General features: G+C 37.9%; 1 protein-coding gene across 1 annotated transcript; it reads right to left on the bottom strand.

The window, feature by feature from the left end:
- Positions 1 to 914: 914 nt before the first annotated feature.
- Positions 915 to 21903, bottom strand: LOC140146764 (cytochrome P450 27C1-like). The gene is made up of 12 exons (XM_072168640.1): positions 21828 to 21903; positions 19375 to 19653; positions 12900 to 13152; positions 11135 to 11290; positions 9904 to 10094; positions 7325 to 7528; positions 6273 to 6439; positions 5533 to 5699; positions 3993 to 4071; positions 3418 to 3571; positions 2757 to 2800; positions 915 to 1671 (listed from the first exon to the last, which is right to left on the bottom strand). The coding sequence occupies exons 2-12, from the start codon at positions 19481 to 19483 to the stop codon at positions 1564 to 1566; spliced, it is 1632 nt and encodes a 543-aa protein (XP_072024741.1). The 5' UTR covers positions 19484 to 19653; positions 21828 to 21903; the 3' UTR covers positions 915 to 1563.
- Positions 21904 to 23890: the final 1987 nt, after the last annotated feature.

Here is a 23890-nt window from a genome sequence, read left to right as displayed (position 1 = left end):
ACAGTGGCGGGTCCTGAGACGAAAATACCTCTGTAGGTACTCAGGCGGGACCATAATGTTATCCGGACCGGCAAAGTTAAATCTTGGGGCAAAATTCCACAAAAGTGGGATTGTTGGTTCTTGCAGAGGTAGGGTAAGTTGGGGGGGGGAGGGGGGAAGCTCGAGTGTTTTCATTTCAGTGTTGTGTAATATTCTAATCTTTCTTGAAAATTAACAAAGTGCACATAAATCATGGTTCTACATTCTCATTAACTTTACTAAAATCCTAAATGGACAGCACAATTTTAAAATGAATTTACATATGTACATTTTAAGTTCTTTGTATAAGACCAAATTGTTTTCTACATAAAAGTACACAAAATACTGGAATGTTTAAGAAAAATTAAAGATTATTCTACAAATTTGCTGTAAAAATAGAGAAGTTGTCCAGAGGCTATTAAGAGTGAAGTGACAATATACCTCAAGCATGTCGATAGACCAGTTCCTAAGGGATGAAATCAAAACTCGACCGGCGGACGACCGTCGGTTCCGGGCGGTTCAGTCCGGTTGAAGTACATACATCAAATGTATGGAGCCGGTATATAAACCATCTTGTCCAAGTAAGGCTTGTCCAATTGTCAAAAGCCATAACTCGCACATACGATGGGTGTACGGTTGGAGCCGGTTTCTATTGTTCTAAACAATGGAACGCGGTTCAACCGCCGGTCAACCGCCGGTCAACCACCGGTCGAATTTTGATTTCATTCCTAATCGTTGTTTATTAACACCGCAGTGAGATAGTCACATCATCTTGAGTTGTTGTTTTACTCAATACTGATAATTGGTTTATTTTCTGTCAATGAATTTCAGATCCATTTCACCATCAGGTGTAAGGAATAAAGTGTGTTTGCTTCCCACCTCCTTAGTGTTCTCAATGTGGATTGATTCGGTTTATTTTCTGTCAATGAATTTCAGATCCATTTCACCATCAGGTGTAAGGAATAAAGTGTGTTTGCTTCCCACCTCCTTAGTGCTCTCAATGTGGATTGATTCGGTTTATTTTCTGTCAATGAATTTCAGATCCATTTCACCATCAGGTGTAAGGAATAAAGTGTGTTTGCTTCCCACCTCCTTAGTGTTCTCAATGTGGATTGATTCGGTTTATTTTCTGTCAATGAATTTCAGATCCATTTCACCATCAGGTGTAAGGAATAAAGTGTGTTTGCTTCCCACCTCCTTAGTGTTCTCAATGTGGATTGATTCGGTTTATTTTCTGTCAATGAATTTCAGATCCATTTCACCATCAGGTGTAAGGAATAAAGTGTGTTTGCTTCCCACCTCCTTAGTGTTCTCAATGTGGATTGATTCGGTTTATTTTCTGTCAATGAATTTCAGATCCATTTCACCATCAGGTGTAAGGAATAAAGTGTGTTTGCTTCCCACCTCCTTAGTGTTATCAATGTGGATTGATTCGATTTATTTTCTGTCAATGAATTTCAGATCCATTTCACCATCCGGTGTAAGGAATAGGCCTATATGTTTGCTTCCCACCTCCTTAGTGCTCTCAATGTGGATTGATTCGGTTTATTTTCTGTCACTGAATTTCAGATCCATTTCACCATCAGGTGTAAGGAATATAGTGTGTTTGCTTCCCACCTCCTTGGTGGCCTCTATCTGGAACTGTTGCATGATCTGTGGAAAGATATACACATATCAGGCATGGATTTTAGAGACATGGATACTACCGTAAAACCTCGTCTACAAGCATACAGACAGTTTTTGATGAAAGCTAAATTAATCCAGGCGCCCTCCATAAACAAATGAGTTTGAGCAAATAAATTAATTACCGATACAAGCGTATATAAACTAGTATTATTGTAAGACCAATCTATTTTATTTATTTACGACTGTTTCGCAATTTAGCTTTCATCAAAAATACTCTATAATGTTGTAGACGAGGTTTTACGGTATACCGTTTATATAGATCTTTTAATTTGATTTGTGTAGTTAGAGATTTTGATTTGTGTAGTTAGGGAGCACGGTGGCCAAGCGGAACGGGTTCCGACTCACAATCGGAAGGTTGCGGGTTCGAGCCCCGGCGACGCCATCGTGTTGTGCCCTTGAGTAAGGCTTGAGTAAGTTTTTATGGAGATTGTCCAAAGCTATGATGCTTACTAAACTTTCGGCTTCAGTTTTTAACCGTTTGCGACAGACCAAATCTGTATTTGCTTTAACCAGCATATCTAAACAACCAAAAATCACATTCTAATCAAATAACTTTTATTTTGTAGCCAAGATTAAAGAGTACAATCATGGGTAATTTTAATATTAGAGATGTGATGATGGAGGTAGAACTTGTTAAATGACCACGATGGCCCTCGTATTTTGGTTACTCCTTCATGTAATTATACACGAAATTAGGGTTAGGGTTAGGATTAGTTTAGAGTTAGGATTAGGGTTAGGATTAGGGTTAGGATTAGGATTAGGGTTAGGATTAGGGTTAGGATTAGCTTACACGAAATAATTACATGAAGGATCGACCCATATGTTAGACTTACTTGTAATAATATATTTATGTATTTCCTATTTTTATAATCCTCCGTTTTGTATGGAACCAAATAAAATCACTCACTCACTCACTCACTCACTCACTCACTCACTCACTCACTCACTCACTCACTCAATCAATCAATCAATCATTGCCAAATGAAGCAAAGCTAAATCCTAATCCGTATTATTATTATTGACAGTAAACATGAAATTAATCAGTTACTTACTCTGGTAATAATGAGGTAAAGTTCTTGTTCTGCAAAGCGTCGACCTGCAGAAAACACACACCAAAAACAAACAAATTCATAAGTACTTTGTACTTTGTTGTAAAATTACCTATTTCCTAAAGGAAGAGGCTTACAGCATCATTAATTTGATCTCGTGCACTAGTTTGTAATGTTTGTAATGTTTCTATGTTCTAGTGTATGATGCGTAAGCCTCTTCCCTTGTTATAGTTCTAACACTTTGACATTTTACATGACTGAACTCAGTGCCAATCTTCTTACTGGTCAGATGATTCACCATTTCCCCGCATTTTCTTCTTTGTGTAAGGACATTAAGGTTCATCAAAAAACGTCTCTTCCTTCAATAAATCTGTCCACCGTTTTAAACTTTACTATTATTGTAGATATTACACCGTGGTTCCTTATTCGTTGTTCCCCATAGCTCATTCGTTTTGTACCTCTTAATTGTCTTACGCTGAGGAACACCAGTGAAGACAGTCAGACATGTACACATCGCGCGTGTAATTTCTACACACCCTCTACTTCCGGCAGTATAATAGCCTGTTAATAAGTTTGAAATTAGTAGCATTGTGTATTTTTATTATGTTTATTATGAAGACCTGTGCTATAACAATAATTACGTCCAAGTAGGCGTACAGCTTACCAATGCACATCCTGATACCAAACCCGAATGGTAACGTTGCATAGGGATGATACTTCTTGCCTCCCTGCAGCCATCTCTCTGGCCTGAACTCTAGTGGATCGTCAAAGTTCTTCTCGTCTCTTCCTGATGCTACGGTTAGACAGTTGATAGTGTTCTACAAAGGAATTGGATATACCGTAAACATTCGGTAATAAGCATATATTAGCAGTTGTTGGTGTTCACAGTTTATACGTCAATGATTCACGCATGCACAAAACAATTCAGATCATCATTATATTTCGATCGGTGAACACAATGAATAAAACCGGTATCCTGGTTTAATATAAAAACTCTTAAATTTTACTGTAATTAAAGCACTTGAAGTTAAGACTAAGTTAGTCTTATGGTATTTTAGTACAATCGTGTAAAAAGCAGAAATTCGAGAAAAATGGAGGGCGTCGCTGGGGAGTAAATGACACATTTTGGCTTTCAATGTCGGCATAAACAAGTCTTCTTATAATCTTCACACTGTTCATGTGCCTATTGTTCATGTGTATCTCAACAAGTTTTGGTAGAGTTCTTTTTAATAAACTTACTCCTGCTGGCACATTGAATCCTTGGATGACGATATCATGATCCAGAACTCTTGCAACACCTGGAGCAACAGGGAATATTCTGCCAAAAACAATACACAATATAATTAGTATCACATGGTTATAAACATGGGATGCTGGTTATTCCACCCTGGTTATTCAGTCCTCTGGAGTAAATCACCCCACATTAAGGTCAGTTATTTTTTTCAGTTTTAACCATTTAACTAAAATTGCAGTGTATCTAAACTTCCTAATATTAATACAGGGTGTCTCATAAAAAGTGGGCCCCACCGAAAGATGTGATATTTTAACATGTGGTTTCACCAACCATTCAGTATCAATGAAAACCATATCATCCCAGCAAACACAAAAACGTTTTAAAAACGTTTTAAATAAGTTATATTTTGGCTTTTGGTTTAGGTAAAAACGTTTTAATAACATTAAAATGTCGGGTTATATAAAAGTCATGATAACGTTTTAAAACGTTTTGTATGAAAACACACTACAACAATGTTTTTAAATGTTTTCAAAAAATGTTATTGTAAACTATTTTTGCAAACATTTTTGCCCAATATTTTGTCAATACTTAAATAACATTATGTTAAAATATTTGAACCCAGCAAACACAGAAATGTTCTTAAAATGTTTTTTTCAAAACATTTTAATAACATTTAAATGTCGGGTTATATAAAGGTCATGAAAACGTTTTTAAAACGTTATTGCAAATATTTTGGGCAAATATTTTTCGCAAAATATTTTATCCACCCCAAAATAACATTCTGGTTAGCATGTTTTTTATCAAGGTTTCAATAATGTTTTTGGAATGTTATCAAAACGTTTTTATACCCTTTATATAACCCGACATTTAAACGTTTTCTATAAAACATTTTTGTTTGCTGAGCAGTAGATTATCAAAAAATGTTTTTTAAGGTTATGAAACCGTTTTATACTCTTAATATACCATTTATATAACCCGACATTTAAACGTTTTCCGACAACCTTTTTTAGCCTTTTGCGAATGAAGTCTAAAACGTTTTGTGTTTGCTGGGATTTAGCTATCATTTGCAAAAAACAACTAATTTGATTTTGCTAGTGCATGTGAGCCTCAAAGGGTCAAATCGTTCATTGTAAGTAACAAATAATGATGGTCAACCTATTGTATTTCCTAGCCAGAGAGATTAGGCAAGGACTGGTCTCAATTACCATTATAGCTGTCGCTAAGAACTGCTCCTGTGAAGAAACAAATTATGTTTTCTTAAGGCGAATTTTGTACACATCTCTAGGGGACTGGTATTTGGTAATATCACCCGTGACCGTTAATACAATTTACAAGAGAGTACAGCTTTACTCTGTGACTGTATGACGTTACAAGTTAAGAGATTGCGATTTTTACGCCAACTCTAACGTCTACGCCAATTGATCAATTCAAAATCACCCTACTGTGATAATTGATCATAAGTCACCGTAGAGTGTTTTGAATTGATTCAATTGGTGCACGCATAATCGTAAGCGCAAGTTCTCAATTACGAAATTGCCCACTTACCTAAGTGACTCTCTGATGACGCCCTTCAAATATGGCAAGTGATCGATATGCTCTTTAGTAGGCTGTGTTCCTTTAGGTACTGTGTTACATATTTCTTCATATAATTTCTGTTGTTTGTCTGGGTTGCGACCTAGCAAATATAACGTCCATAGTACTGTGTTGGATACCTGCAGATAAAAGTAATAGAAATATAACCTTTGGAGCAAGAAGATCAAGATTAATTCCTTCCACAGTTAAGCGGCTACATTTTACATCATTATTTTGGCTTAAGATGATCAGAAAACCTCATTAACCACTGTTAACAGTTATTACTAATAATTGGCAAAGAATAACAAAATTAAAATTTGACCAAAATCATGCGTTATAGCTTTAAAGCTTTTAACACTCTCACCCTCCTGGTTAAAGTAATATAGACGAATCCAACGAGCCAAGTCATGGTCAGGATTTGGTCGGCCATTATTGGGTCCCCGCAACACCAAACTGGTGTTGTGACTGCCCAATTGGGAGCTATTGGGTGGATTAAAGCCGCTTAAAATTCGATGTTCGATTCTTTTGTGTTGTAAACTGTCATCATTCTTTTGTCTATACGTGTAACACGGGTGATAGAATGCAGTTTAACATACCCTCCAAGGCCGCATCATTTCACATTTTAGGTGAGATGGAGCCGACGGGGACCCAGCTAATGGCTGCCATTGAGGTGTAGGAATGCGTGAAATTGGATTCGTCTATAGCACACTTACTGTATCTATAGCAGCGGAGAACATTTCAGTCAGACTTGAGATGATTTCCTCGTCGTTAAGCTTCCCCTCTCTTACTAGATATGCTACAAAACTCTCTTCCGTGATCTTCTCACCAGCGGCTACCTTGGTCTCCAAATCTCGGATTTTGTCACCGACATATTTTTCGGCTGTATAAAAGTGGAGGCAATTATTTTAAAAGTAAATGAATAGAACTCTTGGTAATTCCCGAAAGTATTTGCAAATTTAACCAAGAATAGCTCAATCCTCCATGGAATTATTTCATGTATTCTAATGAAGGAATAACAGCAGAAGACGTCATCACCCGTCATCCCCCCCACACCCCCACACACCCCCATACACCCACACACAACCCTGACCATCCGCAGCTTTGGCCTTTTTGTTTCTAACCCAAGTACGGTATGTTACAGGTAGGTCAAACTCTACTTTTTCTGATATTGAGACACGGGAAATATTTTGGTGTGGATTTAAACCAAATTTGAGACAGTTAAAAATTCCCCTGTGTTGGGGGTTACTCCTTTACGCGGCTACCACTTTTTAATTGGGGAACTTGTCAAATCTGGGAATTGACACCCTTAGCAGTTCAAAACAATAGGTGTCATGATATCCCAGAGGGGTGCAAACTAAGCCCTCACATTCACTACTTGCATGGTTCCACCATTATGCACAATGTGCGAGGAGAGCCTCGAACTGGCAGCACACATGAATGAGAATCGAACCAGTCATATTACATTGTGCGTAAAGTTATGTAATTATCCTTTCATGTGATGTCAGTTCGAGGCTCTCCTTACACATAGTACATAATGGCGGAACCGTGCAAGTAGTGAATAGGGCGATTTCACGAAAGGTCATTAGTTCAAATCTGCCTTCAGAAGACATGACACATGCATAAAGCACAAATGAAATCCCCGGTTGAAGGAATATTGATTGACTCATTTGCTTTGTACTTGTTCCATGAATCATGTCTTCTGGAGGCAGATTTGAACTAATGACCTTTCGTGAAATCGCCCTATACATCCCCAAATAATACTCACCAATCTCAAATACTGTGTCCCATGCCCCCAGCACCTTCTTGTATGGTCCTGAATTTAATCGCCTATGCCAATGGATGGGTAAGGCCATAGCATGAACTGTGTCATGCGATAAAGAGTGCACACTTTGTATGAAAGCTTTTCCTTCTGGTTGGAGGTGACTGGAGAGAAGGTTGAGTTTACGATCAAAGAATACACGACTGACGGCTGTAAGAAAAGGAGACACAACATTTTAAGTGAATCATTGGTGAGTGATATGGGTCAGAAGTATTGCATGAAGGGTGTCTAAAGTGTTGAGATAATAAAATGGACACTTTGGATGAATCCTTCGGGTTGGAGGTGACTAGAGGAGATTGAATTTATGGTCAACGAATACACGGCTGACGGTAGTAAGAAAAATAGAAAATACATTTTGATAGAGTTGCTTGTGAGTGATATTGGTTAGGTGTATTGCATGAAGAATGTTTGGAGATAATAAATGGACACTTTGGATGAATCCTTCGGGTTGGAGGTGACTAGAGGAGATTGAATTTATGGTCAACGAATACACGGCTGACGGTAGTAAGAAAAATAGAAAATACATTTTGATAGAGTTGCTTGTGAGTGATATTGGTTAGGTGTATTGCATGAAGAATGTTTGGAGATAATAAATGGACACTTTGGATGAATCCTTCATGTTCGGGTTGTTGGTGACTGGAGAAGAGAATGTGTTTACCATCAAGGAATACCCGACTGACGATGTAAGAAAAAGATATACATTATTTTATTGAATTCCTGGGGAGTGATATAGGTTAGGGTATAATTGTATGAAGAGTGTCTTGATGTAATATATGGACATGTTGGATGAATTCGTCGGATTAGAGATGACTGGAGAAGAGGTTGACTTTGCGATCAAAGAACACACGACCGACGGCTGTGAGAAAAAGATGTACAACATTTTGATTGAATTACTGGAGAGTGGTATAGGTTAGCGGTATTGCATGAGGAGTAGAATGTCTTGATGTAATAGATGGACATGTTGGATGAATCCGTCGGATTAGAGATGACTGGAGAGGGGACTGAGTTTGCGATCAAAGAAAACACGACTGACGGCTGTAAGAAAAAGAGGTACAACATTTTGATTGAATTACTGGTGAGTGATATAGGTTAGCGGTCTTGAGATAATAAATAGACAATTTGGATGAATCCATCGGGTTCGTGGTAACTGGAGAGCAGATCTATCGCGAAGTGACGTAGTCAGGACTTTTTCAGAGGTGGTGAGGGGGCAAGACAACTTTCAAGGGGGTTGAGGAAAATGGATTATAAAGTACCAAAATGCATATGAATCTTAAATAGCAGGGCGGCCAGTATCCCGCGAGGGGAGGAGGGGACAAGATTTGACTTCTCACAGGAGCGGCCATCTACCCCCCCCCCCCCCACACACACACACCCGCATTGTCCCTTGGCTATGCCACTGAGTGATTCATCATGCAGTTATTGTTAACTACATGTATGCACACAACACAGGGGCACTCACATATGTAATTGCCCGTACTAGTAGCGCTGTGCTGTGGGTATAGGTGATGAACTAGTTAGCGTCATATATCAAAAAGTATAAAAGCTCTGATGTTAGTACTTGCTCTATGTTTCAATTACTTATTCTTTTCAAAATATCTGAATTTTTAATCCGGTACAAGCTTTAATAACGGGGGAGCATGCATTTGTATGAGAAAAGAAATCTACATCTTATCCAAACTCCCGTGTTATTCCAATGCACATTTTGCCAAACCGTAATAGGTACAAATTTAAGACTTTCTGTCAATCAAGTATGGTTTATTTTCTACATGTCAATCTTTAAATTATTAGCATAGTACTTATAATAACGGTGGAGTGCCTTGATGAGTAAATGATAGCAAACCAGTGAAAAATCCCCAAAACTCAGTCAGTGGAGCTCCACCCGTACATGTCAATAGCGTCATTATCGATTGGATTAGTCGACCGTAGCGGACAATTCGATCGCTCATTGGATTAATATTATCACGTGGTAAGAAATGTGCATTGGATAATCGATTACTATAATGGTTTAGTACTGCATATTTCGGTTTAATCTTCACTAAGCGGGTTTATGGCTGAAAAGGTCACGGTGAATTTGCCGTGGACAAAACTGCACTATGTGTGAATAAATTTAACAGGCGTACGTGTTACAGTTAGATATCTCAACCTCTGCTATTCCAGTTGATATCCATACACCCCGTCACCATGGTCACTACACTGCAAAAACAGTGTGAAGGCAAGAATGTGTTTAGAAACGTTATGTTTAAAATATGGATGTCAGATGTTTAGAAATTGAACACACCATCATTGACCAATGTTCAGAAATTTGACACATGTTTAGGTTCTAAACGTGTTTATACAAAGTGAAGGCAAAACTGTTTTTGCAGTGTATGGAAGACATGACCTTAATCTCCCACAAGTGGAGTCCTCCATCCGAGTAATTCGGGTACGGTCACACTCTCTCTCATTGAAACGGATTACGGTCATGTGCTAGGTGTGTGGAATGTGGATCTCAACTAGAATGTTCCAATGCCCAATCAAATACGTACATTCCATAGCCCATTTGAAGAGCTCTTCATCTAGGTTCTTTATAACCAAATCAGGTTGTCTTGTCAGTCGCATCTTGCCGACGAGGTTTGTGATGACGTCATTCATTTCTTCTACATATCTCCCGATTTCTACAGGGCGGGAAATACGTTTGCCAAGAGCACTGCGGTGCTTATGCCATGTTTCCTGCTCTCTGTGTTAAAAAATGACAAGAACATTTGTTATTCTGTAAAACATTCCTTCTTTGTGGGTGGAACAACTTACGAGGCAGTTATAGCAAACTATTTTAAACTGTTGCGATTTGGTAGTTCACATCATCTTGCGAATGGTAGTGAGTTTTGGCAAAAATTGCATTCATCATTTCATAGCAAGTATGTAGAAGAATTCAAATATCACAGATATACTTTTGTAGGTCCTGTGGTTATTTTTATGTTGTAAAGAGGGCTGAAACAACAACACTTTTGTAAAACGTACATAACTCATTAACAACAATAAATAAATAAATAAGTTTTTAAAGTATATGATTTGTAGCATGAACTTTTGCAAAACTTAAGTGTTATCTTTTCAATAATATATTGATTTAGATAATGAAAAATTCTATCAGGCGATAGAGACACGGCTTGGTTTGAAACAAAACTTCTATTCTCTATAAGCTCACGATGGTCTGAATCCATCTGTTGTAGAAATGACTATTGTAGATGACGACTGCTCAGTGCCAGAAGTGGGTACGTGCAATAGCTGTCATGTGTACTGTGTGTAAATTGCCAAATGCTCACAGGGCAGCTATATTGCAATTCTGGCACTGAACAGTCGATGAGTTAACCTATGATGTCACATGTTCACATTCATGACGCCCTCTGCTGTTTAAAAACCAGTAGTGTCTGTGCAGACCATAAAACTAATTGTCAAAACACAACGTGCAAAACCTTTGTTATTTTAATTTTGTGATATTATGTAGCACCTGTAAACAAGTTTGTTAACATTTTCGGTATCATTTTCATACATTGGGGTCAATTGATGATGTATTTTCAGTTTCATTTGCAAATTTGAATTTCGTTAATTACCGAAATGGTCTATTTACTGACATAATATATTGACGTGGAAATGGTACAAAATAATGTTAAACTCCATCAGTATCTGTCTAATTTTATGTTGTTTTGCCACTATATCAGAATTCACCAAATGCAAAGCAATCGCGATGTCTTTTTAAAGACATTTCTTGTTTTAACTTACCCAAGTAGCACTCCTACTGGTTTACCTCTGACTTCTCTATGTTCTACCCATATATCTACTGGTATTCTACTGGGATATTTGCCTTGTTCGTGAAATACTGTCTGAAAATCATCTGGACTGTTGATGCAAACTAACCAACCAGTGGCCATCTGCTGTCTATCAAACATCGAAAAAAATGAGAATGTCATTAGCCGGAGATTGGTTAATTAAGAAGAAGGGTTTAGTTAGGAGAGGGGCAGCAAGGAGAGGTGGTCTCCACAGAGGTTTGAGAGTGTTTCTTTGTCCATTTAGGGGTGGTGATTCTGAATCTTGAATGTGTACTTTCATAAAAATGGAAGAAATGAGTCGTCAAATAACACAGTGTTCGAATCTCAAAGTTGGTCAATTTTGGTTAACAACTTGTACCAAGGGATCCGTGTACATATGTGTATCACTATTTTGTGCCTGGAGTCGGAGTGATCGACCCTGTAGTAGAGCTAGGGTGACTCAATAAATGGAATCAGGGTTACTCTAGAAGCAGAGTCCAAACACTGCGCGACTCTATGTCTAAAATGACTCCATTGTGGGAGTCATCTGACTCCCTTGAAGAGTCACCGTTGATGATTCTACACAGACTCCCAATATAGAGTCATTTATAGAGTCGCAGAGTGGCTGGACTCTGCTTTTAGAGTCACCCTGACTCCAGTTTGGCTTTCATTGAAGAAAAATAATAGAAAATATAAGCACCACCCTGGAGGCACTGACCAATTAACAGTCCCCTTTGACATAAAAGGCATTCTTAAACACTTGAGAACGTTCCTGCAATCTCATTGGTTCTTACCCGTGTGATATGACACGATATCACACGGGTCGGCGCGTATGCATCAACGCGATACGTGTGCTCGCTATTTGAACCAATCGGGGGCGCATAGCAACAACGGGACTGATCGATTTTAAGCCCAAGGTAGTTCCTTGTAAAATGTAGGATTTACTTACAATATTTCTATTTGAATTGAAGTGTTTAAGAATGAGAATAAAGGTATTGGTTTTAGCCACTGGAGTGCATCTATCGTCTCATATAACACGGGCGACATCATTATCTTAAGTAAAACAACGAGGCGAAGCCGAGTTGTTTTACGCCAAAAATAATGATGTCGCCCATGTTATATGAGACGATAGATGCACGACAAATAGATAATTTAAATAGATAACTGTGCAGAACATTGATTTATAAATCTGCCAGAGATACTCAAGCTGTGGATCTGACCAACATTGCCGGGGGACAATTATCAATTAGGCAATAAAAACAAAATAGTTCGATCTTTCGATCGAACAGCAATGCTTGGTCGAGCCTTATTATTTATGAAATCAATTAATTAACTATTGTTAATTGTGATAACATATGACTATTTGCCTGTATTGATATTGACCAATATCAATTTAGCATTAATTTTGATTAATTAGTTGATAGTTCGTTCATAGCAAGCATCGAAGCAGCATCGACGGTCGAGCCAAAGATCGTGGTTCTGGTGCCTGACACTAGGATTCACTACAATCTCATCTATCAGGCCACAGTTCTTTAACCCCAATACATATTGTGCATTCACTGAATGACCTTTGACAATTTGGGTATAAAAACTCATACTCTACAAGTTGAGGTCAAATTTTACACTGTGATTGTTTAATTTCAGTTATTGTACTATGTCATTGGGATGAGGTCATTGTGGTCCATAGTGTGAGTGGTTTTGCTCACTTTGCTTATATAGAGTGGACAGACTATACTTACTTAAATATAGGTCCTAGTTGTTCAAAATATCGCAAATGTAGAGCTGAAGGCAAATCAAAGACACTCTTCCATCCCTTTGTCAGAAATCTATACACCATAGCAGGCAGACCACCAGGGATCTTCACGCTTGGAATTTCATCGAACGATCTGACTGTGTCTGTGGAGGAGACTGATGCGGCCACTCCTGAAGCCTTTCTGGTTACTGTTCTGTTTTGCTCTGGTTCATATGGGCACTGGTTGTATAATGCTTTGCCTACAATTGTATAAAACAAAAATACCAATTACTAATTATTTTTTGCAATACCCTACAGAGTACAGACAGAAACAAACATACAATAATACACATTGCGTTTTAACGGGGAACGGTGGCGCAGCGCAGCGGTTTAAGACTTCAACTCTTAATCGCGAGGTATCTCGAGGTCGTGGGTTCGCGTCCCGCGGCGTCAACATAGTGTGTATATACATCGGCCAGGTTCTCAACCCCTATTCTTCACCCCTATAGTGTCTCTCTCTACCAGGTGTCCCGGCCAGGTGTACATTGAGTGCAGGCTTTTGCCCAAAGAGCAATGCTATTAAATTGCTCCCCATGAAGGGGCACAACACTAAATCCTTCCGCATTTAGTGCAACCCTGCATAGTCCCGGTTAAAAATAGCGCCTGATCGAATTATATCAGCCTCTCCCCAGCTAACAATTTTTCGTTGTTACAACGTTGTCTAGTAAAAGTTATATAAAGTCATAAAAACGTAATATATGGACGTTGTAAGTACGTAAATCTGTGAACTCGTATTCGTGTAGTGACAACGTTATTCCCGAACGTTAATGTAACATCATTATGAAGTTGTTTCGACGTCAAGTTGTGAACGTCGAAACAACGTCACTATGACGTTATATCAACGTCCAAAAATCACAACACGAATACGAGTTCACAAATTAACGTACTTACGACATCCGTAGATTACGTTGTATCGAGGTCAGACCATGACAATTATACGTCGTTGTAATAACGTGCTTTATACGTCGAAACAACATCATAAATTTGCGCACTAACGACGTCCGTAGATGACGTTGTATCTGAGTCAGTTCATGACTTTTAAACCACGTTTCAACCACATACTTTATACGTGGAGACACCATGATTATGACATTGTATTAACATCCGGCAACAATGATGCTCAATCTCAAAAAGGGAGTGCGTATAAAAATTCAACTTCAGGAATAAAGGCGATCGTCAGACGACATGATGGAGACATTTAGGCTGGACAACAATCTCCTTGGAATGGAAGAATTTACATTCCATGGTGTCAACATCTAAACTATTTTTCAGATACGTATTTGTGTACGTTTTCTGAACGTATTATTCAAACGTTGTCACAAGGTCTGGTCAAACATTGCATCAACGTCGAAACAACGTCATTACAACGTCATAATGATGTTATATCAACGTCCAAAATCAACGTCGAAAATAACGTTGTCACTACACGAATACGAGTTCACAGATTTACGTGTTTACAACGTAAATGACAACCTAAGTCCAACGTAAGCGAACGTCGTGAATACGTAGTGTGTTAGCTGGGTCGAGGGTACCGAATTTAAGAGAATCGTGCTTTCTCTTATGTGAAAATCATAAAGTAGGACCTCTACATTAAAAATCTTATTCAAAACATGTTTCAAATCGATTGTTAATAAGTGACAGGCTGTCGGAATAATATCAAGGCCGGAACTGGTAAGGGGCGAGATTGTCGGCTGAAATTCGCGAGGGGCGCTGTTCAGATGCCCGTAGCTCAAAAGTTTAACAATTTAAACGAAAATATCAATTCTAAATGAACCATTGGGGAGATCGGAAGTCTTGATTTAATCTACAGATGGTGCTAATTAAATTTAGACATTTTTAAAAGTCAATATCCGAGCATGTTGCAACAGATGGGAATTGAACCCGGGACCTCATGCAACAGAAGTGATGCCTGATCTAACCACTGAACCACAATTTTCAAAATACATGACCAATGACCATTGAAAAATATTGGATACTTTGTACCTATAGTGTTCCATAAATACCGTGAATATTGGGATTCACTTATGGCGCACATGGGATCCCTTGACATAACTGGATTTTTAGGCATAAACTATAAAAGGTGCCCTCTCGAAAAAATCTTACCAGCAAATAAGGTCACGGACTCTTCGTTCTTGTTTGAATTTTCAGAGGAGGAGGCTCTCTATTCGGGCGTGAGATTTACCCTAAGGCAAAGAGCCCATGTGCGCCATTAGGCGAATCTTTACGGAATTTGTTGTTTGTAAATTTTAATGCAATGGTGAGTCCAAATATGAATCAATGAACCATATTCAATTAGTATATTAATCAAATATGGGACAAATACCTGCAAACTGAACTACATATAGACTAAAGGATTACAGTTCACCTCTAATTGCGTGTCAATATTGATCGATTATCGTTACACAATAGTATCAGGTTAGTTTAAATATATTAAGGGGGTACTACACCCCTGCCCAATTTTGTGTCTATTTTTGCATTTTTCTCAAAAATTACAGAGCATTGGTGACAAGTAAGATATGTATATTTAAGGGGCAAGGACTACAACTACTGCACTGGAAATTTTATTTCAGCACAGACAACAGTTGTGGAGTTACAATCAAAAATGAGGGAAAACCAATATTTGATCAATAAATCAATAACTACTTGCTTTGAATTGCTCAATTTTCAGTACAGTAGTCCTTGCCCCTATAATATACATAAAACTTGTCACCAATGTGTTATAACTTTTTAGAAAAATGCAAAAATAGGCACAAAATTTGCCAGGGGTGTAGTACTCCCTTAAGTTGGCTCAAAATGTGTGTACTATACTAATTTGTTATCACGGTTGTTTGATGTGATCATTTATTATTTTTTCTAACAAAACATTATTATAATGTTCAATTCTAGACCTGAATAATACCAAAAGCTATCACAATAATAAACTGTATATACACATGGCTAACTCCATGAAGTTGGGGCACAAAGTGTGACATAAGGGTCAAAATTTCAAAATGACTTAATTCTAAATGTAATGTGTGTTTTAGTTACTTCAACTATCATACTTCAACAAAAAAGTGATCTTTTTACATTGGAAAGTACAGAATTTCTGTGGTAATGCTTTGTTGTTCAGTAGTCAAGGCAAATATCACAATGCTACATGGACACCATTTTATACTAGCTCTCTCTATTTTAAACATACTGTCCATAACATGTCTTAATAAAATACTTTTTTATGATGTCCTACCATGTATATATTTTGTAGCAATTTTTAACGTAGATTTCCGTTTCTATATCAAATAATTCATCTTTTTCTGCTTTTTTGTGGTAATTTAAATTCTATAAACTGTACATTTGTGTGCAAATTGAGGGCGCTATTTGCATATATTTTAAATTTGAATTAGCCAAATAATATGAATTATACCTTACATTTCATGATAAAATGTTTTTTGAAAATTCCCTTGTCATTTATTTTGTTTGCTGATGTTGAGGGATTTGTTTGGCACATCGACTTAGGTCAAAAAGGAATTATCCCACGGATTCTAGGAGGCAGACATTATGCATATGTATTTCTTTACCTCTCCATGAGGAGATGGTTAAAGAATTTTGAAAAGAAAATATTAAGAACTTGGGAGCTTTTGGATTTCCACGTTGAAGCCTATAATTATGGCACGCACACGCACCATGGACCGTAATATGGACCGCAAATACACCCCCGAATACACATAACCTTTAGGGTTTATATTGGTAAGGGTTTAGGGTTAGGTTATAGGGTTAGGGTTATAGTTAGCATATTGCGGATTATGTTTGCAGAAAATAAGTAGGCCTATCCCAAATTCCATGCCTGTAGCCAATGTAAGATATTTAAATTTGGGATAGCATCATTGATAAATAATTTGAGTAAACAAAATCTAAAGGTAAACAATATTGTGGGAGTTGTCACAAGTCGGCACATTGGCCTTATTTCAACAGTCAGATATTGATAACATACTAACATCTTCGGTCAATATTATTATTTAGGCCTATTCTTTATGCCAGCCTTTTTGGCATATCCGCGTTACCGCGTATCGCATAGTTTCTTCCAAGTACCCGGATGGCCACAGACTATTTTGAAAATATTATATGCGCGGATGATGTGTGCGCGAGTAGTATATACGGTACATTCGGCGTAAAACGAGGAAAACATCAGTTTTGACAAAGTTGAAGCACCGCAAAGCCCACGGCTTTCGGCTTTTACTAGCTGACTATATGTTAGCACATCTAGGCCTATATGCTTAAAATAGGGGTGGTGCAATAATCATGTGTAGGCCTACCCGAGCTCTTACCCGGGGCGGTCGATTATAGAGGGGGGCAAAGATTTTGTGGCAGGCCAGGGGGACAAGCATTTTTGTCAGGTCGAAAGGGGACAACCGATTTTGGCAGGTCGAAAGGGGAAAGGAAAAAGAAAATGGTGTAGGAAAACGTTAGAAACATGTAGGAAAACGTTAGGCCTATATATTATAGGGACATGTTGCAAAATTCCCTGCTTGTATAATTATAATGATAAGACAATATAGGCCTAAGATTTTAAATTTGGGTTCCCCAAAGTCATGCATGTAAAGGGGGGAGGGAAGCGATTTTTGGCAGAATATTTTGAGAATTTACCACCCCGGGGTACACGTGATTATTGCACAGCCTAAACAGAGCTGAACAAATGGATTTTATGATTTTCTGAATGAGCAAATCAATGAATAAGCCTATAAATGATAACCATTGTACTTCAATGGTTTTGTGTAGGCCTAACTATAATAGTATAGGCCTACACAAGACCATTGAAGTACAATGGTTATCATTATAAACTTATTCATTGATTTCCTCATTATCATAAAATCCATTTGTTCAGCCGCTCTGTTTAGTGCAGTATAATACTGCATGGAAAGGTTTTCGATAAAAAAAACCCGATATATATATATATATATATGTATATATATACCTTAGGGTACAGACCTAACCCCAATGCTCTTTTCAATCATTGAACCACGCAGAATACTCACGAGTGAAAGCTTGTATAATAGTCTATACTTGTATGTGAAATCACTTTTACCTTTAACTCAGTAACCTTTTTTAATGTTTTTTGTGCATTTTGTCTTGTAATTCATTTTCCTCTAAATTTTCGTTTGCAAGATTATTTCTACTCCCACTCGCTAGGAGTTCAATGTGTTTCATGATTTTATGAGATTCAATAATTGATAACGCTGGCTTAAGGTGGTACTACACTCCTTGATCAATTTGTGACTATTTTTGCATTTTTCTCAAAAAATAATAACACACTGGTAACAAAAGTTGTGTATAATAAATATAGGGGCAATGAGTTATACACTGGAATTTCAGTGATTCAAGACAAGCGGTACGTTATTTTTGATAAGAAAAGAGGTACCGCTAAAATGTACCTCATTTCTATATAGGCTACATAATGAATCACTGAAATTTCAGTGAAGTGATTGGATTCCTTGCCTCTATAATATTATACATAACTTTTGTTACCAGTGTGTAGTTAATTTTTGAGAAAAATGCAAAATTAGTCGCAAAATTTATTAGGGGGAGTAGTACCACCTTAAGGACATGAAATTTCAATAAGCTTTTTACAGGTCGAAAGGGGAAGCATTTTTGGCAGGTCGAAAGGGGAACAAGCGATTTTCGGCACAGATTTTGAGGGCATCTTTTCGATATTATACTGTAAAATGGCATAGAAAAACGATAGGAAAACGTTATATGCCTATTATACATGTTATATGTCAACTTTCCCGCTCGATGGGATTGAATCACATGATTGTTTATAAGGGTTCTCCGAAATCTGGCTTGTGCAATTGGGGGGAGGGGCAAAGATTTTTTGACATATCGTAGGCCTATAGCTGGCCAAATATTTTTTGGCACATCGCCAGGGGTGACAAGCGATTTTTGGCGGACTAATGTTGAGAATTCATCCCGGGCCGGGGGTAGACCTATACACCAAATTAATGCACAGGCTCCTTTAAGGGGGTATACTATACACCCCTAGCCAATTTTTTTTACTTATCTTATTTTTGCGTTTTTCTCAAAAATTATAGCGCATTTGTGACACGTAAGATATGTATATTAGGGGGCAAGGACTACAACTACTGCACTGGAATTTTATTTCAGCACATACAACATGTGGAGTTACAGTCAAAAATGAGGGAAAACCAATATTTGATCAATAAATCAATAACTACTTGCTTTGAGTTGCTGAATTTTCAGTGCAGTAGTTGTATATAGTCCTTGCCCATATAATATACATATCACCAATGTGCTATAATGTTTGAGAAAAATGCAAAAATAGGCACAAAATTGGCCAGGGGTGTAGTACACCCTTAAAGACAAGTATTATACATCGTATATCATGATATAAATTGAATGAAAATGCGAAGAAAAAACTACTTTATACTTACACGTCGATATATTTCTCACATGTTGAGTAAAAACACGCTCTACAAAATTTGTTGGAAATCTCTTCAGACCTCTGCTCCTTAAACTAAACAACATAACCTTCGACGCCATTGTCTTCTTTAAAGAATATCTTCTCAATTTGGTGAAAAATGCCTGCTACGTCCTATTCCATAAATAATTCTTTTTCAAGAAAATAATTCCCAATTCGGTGAAAAAACAAGTAGACTATACCACTCAACATGCCACGTCTCGAAAACTGCGTCTTAGTCCAAAGAGAATATCTGAAAATAATATTCAATTAAACGAACGAGCAATGAACCTATACACAAGACACTAGGATCCACAACATGCTCATTTATCAGGACAAAGTTCTTTAACCCCAATACATTTGTACATTCATTGAATGACCTTTGAAAATTTGGGTACAAAAACTCATACTCTGCAACATGAGGTCAAATTTTGCACTATTCCACTATGCTTGTTTAATTGAGGTTTTTGAACTATGACATTGGGATGAGGCTATTGTGGTCCATAGTGAGAGACACAACAATTCGTCGTGTGTGTGCAAGAAAGACGTAAGTGCAATGGCTGCCACATGTTAAATTTTGAAATTACATTTGTAGAGCAATCCTAAACCCCCCGGGGGGGGGGGGTACTCAAGTTTGGTTTTGGTAGGGACGTGCCGCTGAGATTTTGGAAGTAGACCCATAAATATACCAATTTTTCAAGAAATTTGGACCCATTGATACTGCCAAAAGTCAAAATTTTCGGCCGAATTTACCCAAAATTGTCTTAGTTTTTACAAATTTTCCCAAAATTTTGGGAAAATTTTGAAAATTTTAGCTAGATTAAGGAAAAATTGGACTGTTTTCCGAAAAAATTGAGAAAATTTTGAAAAAAGGACCCATTCATATACCAAAATAGGCTTTGAAAAAGGGGTCATTGATATACCAGAAGGCTGAAAATGCTACCCATGTTTGCGGCACGTCCCCGTATGGTCATTTGTACTAAAACTTGACAAAAATGTTATCTCATTACGGCATTGACTTGCATTGTTCATAATGATCAAAGTTGGTCCAAGGAGTATCTTATATAAGTCCCACTACTTCAAGAGTTGACGCCATAACTCTCTTTATAAGGGGGTGTCGACTGCATATACGACAAGTTGGAACTTTCAACATCTGAAATAAATTCAAAAATTTCAGAATTGTATATTTTCGTGACCATGGAATCAGCATGACAAATGCAGTAAAATGAGTACAAACAAGCTTAGTATTAGTTCAGTGGTTATTGAGATAGCTCTTGTTATTTTGAGCAAATATCTCAATAGCCTACTTGAACTTCTAATGTGGAAATCTTAATCTATACGATATATAACCATGCAGCACGCAGCAGGGTATTAACAGTGCTACATATTTTAAACTGCAAAAAGCAGCTATTGCATTTAGACTTTCTCGCACTCACAAAACAATTATCAATTTGAATAAATATACCAGTGCATGCGCACAACACTATGCAAATTTATCTATCAATTTAAAGCGTATTGATAAGAACGTGTTCTTTAATCGTCATCATCATCGCAGTACGGTGTGCAATTTGGTAAGAGTCTGTCAACGTTTGCATAATGATTTTTGATTAAGTTAAGCCGTCATTAGAACATGAACTTTGGAATTGCAAATTAATGAATGATTGACCACAAACAAGCAAAAACTGCTTTTAACGAAATAGCAAAGTACTAACATGGTATACAGGACGCGTTGTCCTTGGTCTAGACTGAGGGGGAGATTGGCGATTTTTGGCATAAATATTTGGGCACCGTTTCGATATTATGCAATACGTTCAAATATGCAACCAAATTGGGATTTACCCCAAATTGGGTGCCTTTAGGGCCTGGCTTTAGGGACACTTTTGCCCAAATGCACACTGGTTTTCACTGAAAACCCACCCATCGATATACCAAAATTCCAGAAAAGGTACCCCTAAAACCGTGGCACATATCACATCCCCGTATACCTTCTTCAACCAGCTAGGCGAACCGCTTCGGGGTTCTATCCATGGTCCACTATAATGATGATACACATTTATTTTTTTGCTTCTCGAATCCAAATCACTGGAACTCAGGACCTGGAATAAGAATGTTTGGATGATGTGGCTCAATATAATCGGTAGAAGCCATCGACCTCTTACAAAATGTTTTAGTCCTTTTTAATATCATGAATAACAAACCCACTGGTTTTCAGTAAAAACACTCAGTGCATGTAATGCAGGAACTTGATTCATGATATTGTGATAACACACTATTACCTGCATCACTGCGCGTATATAGTGGTGACAACTGCCACCTTTAATGCCGTGACAACTTTTAAATTCCTGTTAAAACAGGAATTTAGTTCTCTACGAAACAAAATCATCTTCAAGAATCTATATAGAATAATCAGATAATAGTGATAATTACCCCTGGAAATCAACTGAAAAAGCTTGAAAATACTGTTCCGTCCTGGCCAGCAAAAACACAAACAAACGAATCAAACCTTTGCAAATAAAATGCGAATGGTAGAGAATCAAGTTCCCATCATGCATCATGCTTGTTCAAGTTATGTCTTGACTAGACTATTAGAGGCCTACTGACGACCTTTTGGATGATGTTCTATGAGTAGGCCCCGGGGAGTAGGCTAACAATGGAATAAGGAAACGTGGTTCCGCGATTGGGGTACAGTAGCGGGGGTGGGTTGCCAGGGGGCAGAGTGCTCCCTAACAAAAAAATGAAAGAGAAAGGTGTCCCTCTCAGTGTCACAAAAAATGAAAGAGAAACTCGGCAAGGAACCCGTCTGATCCACCAAAATTCACCCCGATCCGTTGGCCAAAATAGTGTAAAATATAACATTTTTGTACGCTACGCGCGCACGTTGTTCAAATAAAGCCCTTTCACCCCAATCATGCGCCAAAATAGTGTAAAATACAAACTATTTGCGTTGTCCCAATAAAGCCGTTCAGTTTTGGAAGCTCAAAGACTTTTATAGGCTACAGTGTGTAAAAAAACGGTATACCCTCCGATAATACCGGGTCATTAGGAAACGAATTTGGAGAAAACCGTAATAAAATACTATGCTGAGCCACCAGCCTGCGTGGCTCACGATCCAGTAATTTCAGATGATTGAGCTCAGTAATACATCAAAGAATGTCTTCCAATTCATGAAAACAAATAGATAATCAGCTTATCGGATTAAAAGGTTATATGCTCACCCGCGGAGAGATGGTGCATGCATGGGTCTTCCGGGGGTTCAACGGTGTATCGGTATATAAAGGGGGACTGGCTTTCAGAAATTCGGAGCTGCCAAGTTTCATAATCAAGGGTCTCACCCGGGGGAGGGGGCACTTCAATAGCTTTCAATCAAGTAAGGGACATTCGGTGAGAGCATAATTTTGAGCATGCAACATTTCCTAACATGTTTCTACATCTTTTTAGGGCGTAATATCGAAACTGTGTCAAATATCTGTGCCCCTCCCCTTTTGGCCTGCCAAAAATCTTTGCCCCACCCCCATAATTCACCACCTCTCGTACACACAGTTATTATTGCGCCACCCCTAATTTGTGCAAAGTCCCTGTCTCTCGATGCAGATGGTGGGCAAGGGGGGGGGGGACCTTTTCGGGGACAAACTTTGACGAAAATGGTCAAAAAGGGGAAAAGTGTTTTAAAAAAGGCCTAAAAAATTTATTATCAGGGCGGCCAGCATCCCACAGGAGGGGGCGCAAGGGGAGACTTCTCACAGGGCCCCCCTTGGCTACGTCATCACTGATGTGGTCTTTATCTAGGGGCCTACTAGTATTTGGATCTAGATCAATGTCAACGCAAAGCATCACGGGAAGAGCTGAATTTCTGCTGTGTATAGAATATTAAAAAGGGGAACCTGAAACTTCTTGGGTCGTTGCTTTTCAATAGGCCTATAAATTATATGGGTAACCATTTGTCGTTTTGACGTCATAGAGTATAGTTTCAAGTTTACGGTCATAGCATTCTGTGAATTCATACATCGTGAATGCAGTAAAATTGTATTATCTGTCTGAGTGGATTTGCAAAATAATCGAGCCCGAGCTAGAATCTATTCATGCATTGTAAATTAACTCTTTCAATGCAGGCCTGTAATATTGCGGGTAATATTGGTGCACAACTTCGTCGTGTCCTTTTTATTTACAAATATTAAGGTTATAGCAACTAAACATCTAAAAAAAGTAACTAACCCCCCCACCTTAAATAATGGCCATTATTCAAAAGGGTTATTGTAATACAACTCTGTAAAATGCGTTGAAAGCAGAATTCATTTCTGCGCATTATGACACCTCATTTGATACGATAGCCCAGAAAACAATAAAACACCGGTCAGTTTAATGTAGTGAGGTCCATATTTAAAAGTTGCACTTACATACAAATTTCTACAATACAAAAACACTCAGATATCATTAGGCCTACACAGATTTCCTTCCATTACACTGAATGCAAAATCAATAGAATTTACTGC

This window comes from Amphiura filiformis, chromosome 2 (genome assembly GCF_039555335.1).
Source record: "Amphiura filiformis chromosome 2, Afil_fr2py, whole genome shotgun sequence".
Lineage (NCBI taxonomy): Eukaryota > Metazoa > Echinodermata > Ophiuroidea > Amphilepidida > Amphiuridae > Amphiura > Amphiura filiformis.
Note: the sequence above shows the minus strand (reverse complement) of the source record. Positions and strands in the feature narration are given on the sequence as shown.

Coding starts and splice junctions, on each gene's coding strand:
- LOC140146764 (XM_072168640.1), bottom strand. CDS start 19,483: ATGGCGTCGAAGGTTATGTTGTTTAGTTTAAGGAGCAGAGGTCTGAAG. Junction 13,153..19,374: donor TGTGAGAAATATATCGACGT/GTAAGTATAAAG, acceptor ATACAATTGTAG/GCAAAGCATTATACAACCAG. Junction 4,072..5,532: donor GTCATCAGAGAGTCACTTAG/GTAAGTGGGCAA, acceptor TGTTTTTGGCAG/AATATTCCCTGTTGCTCCAG.